The 4,323-nt window shown below is 31.9% G+C and overlaps 2 protein-coding genes across 12 annotated transcripts in view; both read left to right on the top strand.

The window, feature by feature from the left end:
• Positions 1–4,323, top strand: part of LOC125846316 (rust resistance kinase Lr10-like) — a 67,465-nt gene that overhangs the window by 5,234 nt on the left and 57,908 nt on the right. The window lies entirely within an intron of this gene.
• The window catches only part of LOC125846319 (uncharacterized), a 5,649-nt gene continuing 4,363 nt past the window's right edge, over positions 3,038–4,323 (top strand). For 2 of the 8 annotated variants that reach the window (XM_049525716.1, XM_049525711.1), the window contains exons 1-4: positions 3,038–3,710; positions 3,827–3,847; positions 4,006–4,026; positions 4,112–4,144. In XM_049525716.1, the coding sequence (XP_049381673.1) occupies positions 3,041–3,710; positions 3,827–3,847; positions 4,006–4,026; positions 4,112–4,144 (745 nt within the window). In that variant the 5' untranslated portion in view covers positions 3,038–3,040. The remainder of the gene's footprint in view (positions 3,711–3,826; positions 3,848–4,005; positions 4,027–4,111; positions 4,145–4,323) is intronic. The other 6 variants (XM_049525715.1, XM_049525712.1, XM_049525714.1 and 3 more) reach the window with 3 other exon arrangements.

Here is a 4,323-nt window from a genome sequence, read left to right as displayed (position 1 = left end):
TTGGATCACCCAAATCGGTTGAGAGATGAGAGAGTTATGAGGGTTTGAAGTTTGAGAAAGTTAGCTGAAATCTCTGCAATAAATAGCAGATATTTCTGCAATTTTCAAAAAAAATAAAACTCCGACAGGGTGCTCCGATCTCGTTCGGAACCCCGTGCACGCAAACGAGATATGCAACCATACCAAATTCGATATTCCAGACTCAACGGCGCAGTTGAAATTTTCATCAGAGGTCATTTCGATAAAAAGTGGGTCCCACTTCCAAAAGTCATTTTAAATCAAAACCCATAAAAGGGCTCGGAAAGATATCGAAAACCTCCAGACACAAAAGAAAGGTCAATCTAGACCAAACTCGACATTCCGGAGCTAACCACGCTGACGGAATTCTCATCCGAGCGCGTTTACTCAGAATTTTGACCAAAGTCAAACTTATGTCAAATTTCAAAGGCTAAAACGCCTAATCACACCGACTCACACTGAAAACCTCGGGAGTCATGTCGACCATGCTATTAGCTTAAAATGACCCTTCCAGAGCTGATGAAATCCTCAGAATTGGATTCCGATGTCATCTTCTTGAACTTTTGATCGAAAATGATCGTTCAAGGTTCATAAGCTCCAAAACACAAAAACTCACACCAGGACCAAACGAACGACCAGGTGACCGAACTATCAGTCCCAGCAAGTCATAAATGACTTGGGGTCGCTATAGGAACGCTCTAAACGACACACAGAAGGCAAGACACAGAAATGACCAAGAGGGTCATTACAATAAGCCTTTGAAAAGTATTCTCAACGTCTTTTAAAGGTTTTCGCATGCTCCATAAGAAAAATATTCTCTTTGCAATCGCAGAACCTTAATGTCACACTCACATAATGAAGCTCATTTCCCTTAGGCCTGTTTGGAAAGTCATCCTGCTAATTTGATTTGGTGTATTTAAGCATTATTATATTGTCTAACATGTTTGGTTGACCATGTAATTACTTGATCAACAACTAAGTTGATGTAATTGGCAAGGAGTAATTATACTCTCAAATTCTCTGTGGATTGTGGTACATTAAATGATATAATTACAAATAGATCACTTTTTATTTTTATTTTTTTTGTTATAATTTATTTTAAGTTTTATCATTTTAAATTCTTTTTTATTTTATTATTTTAAATAAATATTTTTTATCTTTTACTATTGATGTTTCATTTCCTTGTCGTTCTCAACATAACATTTCCATCTCCTTCATAAATAAATAGGTAAATGTCAAAGTGTTTCTCTTGAGGGCCCTTGATCAAATTGCAACTTTCTCATCAACGACCAAACACAAGTTCTCCATTGACTTGAAGTTTCCAATTGTTGATGAAAATTCCACATAGCTTCAATTTAGCTAGCTAGTTTAATTGCATTTACTCATACACAATAATATTGAAGGGTGTGTTTGGTATATTAGAAAACGTTGAAGGTGTATTTGGTAGGGAGGAAAATATTTTCCAACTTTCTCATTTTTGGTGGACTTAAATGTTTTGAAAAATGTTTTTCAAATCAACTTATTTTCCTTAAATTTAAGGATATTGACTTCCCTGCAAAAATTAAGGAAAACATTTTCTAAAATTCTCCCCAACCTCAAATTACAATTTTTTTCTTACCCCATTCCGTACCCGACCTTTCCTATTAAAAGAAAAACAATTAAAATGTTAAAAATATTTTTTTAATAAAAATTAATTTATTTTGTCCCTATCCTTGCCCCTCCCCCAGATCAGCCCCTCCCCCCAACCAAAAAAAATCAACAACTTAAAATTTAAATTTTTTGACATTTTTTATACCATTCAACCCCTGACTATCTCCACCCCGCCCCAACAAAAATAAATTGTAAAAGTTTTTTTTGAAAAAAAATGTAAAATTTTCAAAATTTCATTTTCTTTAACCCACACCTACCCCAACCCCCTACCACCCCCCTCCAAAAAATACTAATTTAAAGTTTGTTTTAAAAAATTATTTTCAATTTTCAACTTTTAATTTTTTTACCCACCAAACATGAAAAAACAAGTTAGAAACTAGCTTGTTTTCCAATAAAACATTTTCTAGGAAAATATTTTCCTTCATATATCACATCATTCATCATATCATGATATCATCATCATATATCATATATTACTAAAAGTGGGAATAAAAAAAGTTGAAAGTTGAAATACCATTTTAACCCTACACTAAATTAAAATATTATAAATATTTAGTTAATTACATGTTGAAATTCCACCGTTAGTATAGTGTTTCACTAAAATATTATTTGTACATATCTTTTTCTTATGTATTTGTTTTAAATAAATGTTTTCCTTCATAACTTATATCTAATTACCTATTCAATTGTCATTCTTAATATCCATAACTTTCATGTTTTTCATATTCATAACCTTCAAATATTTAATTTAAAACTTTAAGATGTCTTGTAGTATTCCTCTATTTTTATCTATGTAAATTCATCTTTTTTGTTTCATGAAGCTCACACCAAAGATTATCCTTTTTATTTTAAGGTTAAAGTAGTGAAGCCATCAACATCTAATAAAGTATATGGTATATCTACCTTATAAGTTTGATTATATATTACTTTACTAAAATGAAATATTTTTTCTATTTGATTTGTGGTTTACTTTGACTTGATGAAGAAGACTTTTGAATTTTGATTGGATATGAGAGAAGGCATGTCAATAAAAACTCTGAAAATTATGAACCGATTTTGTATTTCTTTTTCCATTTATGTATTATTATGATTAAAGTCTTAAAAAGAATGTGTATGTTATTTTTTTCTTCTATGTTTATTTTTTTTCTATATTTTCTCTCTATTAGTCTTCTTTAATTTAGTTTTCTATAATAAAAATTATTGTCATAACATGTTCATTGAATTTTAATCTTTCTAATGAATTTATAAAATATTGCATGGGACACACGTGTCCAGAAACTAGTATGTATATATATATACCAAACACACCCGAAGTCTCAATTCTTTTCTTCTCTTGGAAATAGTAGGAAAGAAAAGAATCAAGACGGTACAAATGTATTTGTGTAGGGGAACTATTCTGCTTAAATATTTTACATTAATCCTTGTAATCATCTTTCTGCAAACATGCAATGCTAGGAAGAGCAAACCCTACTACTGTCCTTCTTCTGCTTGTGGCCATATCCGTAACATAAGCTACCCTTTTCGCTTAAACACTGATCCAGAACATTGCGGATATGGTCCAGCATTTGAGTTAGATTGTGAAAGTAACCAAACAGTCATATGGTTATTCTCCAAGAAATTTTACGTTCAAGCCATCAACTATAATAATCAGACAATTCACCTGGTAGATCCAACTTTACAAACACAAGATGATCTATGCTCTTTCAAACCTCAGTATATCTTGTTCAACAAAGCCAATACAATCTTCCACTCATACTATGTAGCAGATCCCATTTTCATGATCAACTGTCCATTTGCTGTTAATAATTATTCGACATTTGTGGAAATTATTGGCTGCAAATTAAGCAGACACACTTATTTAAAGATTGGAGTTATAGATGCTTCTGCACTCAGTGATGGATGCAGAGTGGAATTTATAGGCTGGACCTCATGGCCTAATAATATTTATACAGAGAACAACATTTCCCTTTCTGATTTTCATCAAGCCATCCTCTACGGATTTGAGCTTCGTTATTATCTGCGGAGTTCTCCACAAAGGATAAGTAAGGTCTTCAATTACATATGCTCTGCTCCTTAATGAACATTCTTTTCCATCCTAACAAATTAGGAAAAACAACGGATTCACTCACTACAATTTTATTTCTTCATGTCTTTGTAGGTTTTATTGAATATATTCTCGGTGAGGACTCAAAACTTTTCTCTACATGTACTTTTAATTCTCTATTCACTCACTATTTAAGCTTCTTGATAAACATTTCTTTTCCATCCTATATACGTAAGGAATTAGGAAAACAATGGATTCACTCACTACAATTTAATTTCTTCATGCCTTTGTAGGTGTTCTTCAATGGATTCACTGTGAGAACTCAAACTTTTGTCTACATATACTTTTAATTCTCCATTGATATCTCATTCTAAATTTCTTGCACTTTAATCTAACCAGGGACCAGTCTAGTGCTACTTCAGCTTTTCTTGAGTAAGCTCCTATATATCCCTTTATTTGGCTGGACACAGATCAACATTCCATTGATCTTAATTTTTTGTGAAAAATATACACAGTTGAGGAGCCCAACACAAAAATTCTAAAATAGAATAATTCGAAATATATTACTGTTGGTAAAGTTATAAATAGCAATCTGAATTTGTGAAACTCAA

Source organism: Solanum stenotomum, chromosome 12, assembly GCF_019186545.1.
Source record: "Solanum stenotomum isolate F172 chromosome 12, ASM1918654v1, whole genome shotgun sequence".
In the NCBI taxonomy this organism is placed as follows: Eukaryota; Viridiplantae; Streptophyta; class Magnoliopsida; order Solanales; family Solanaceae; genus Solanum; species Solanum stenotomum.
This window is presented reverse-complemented; position numbering and strand designations above follow the sequence as displayed.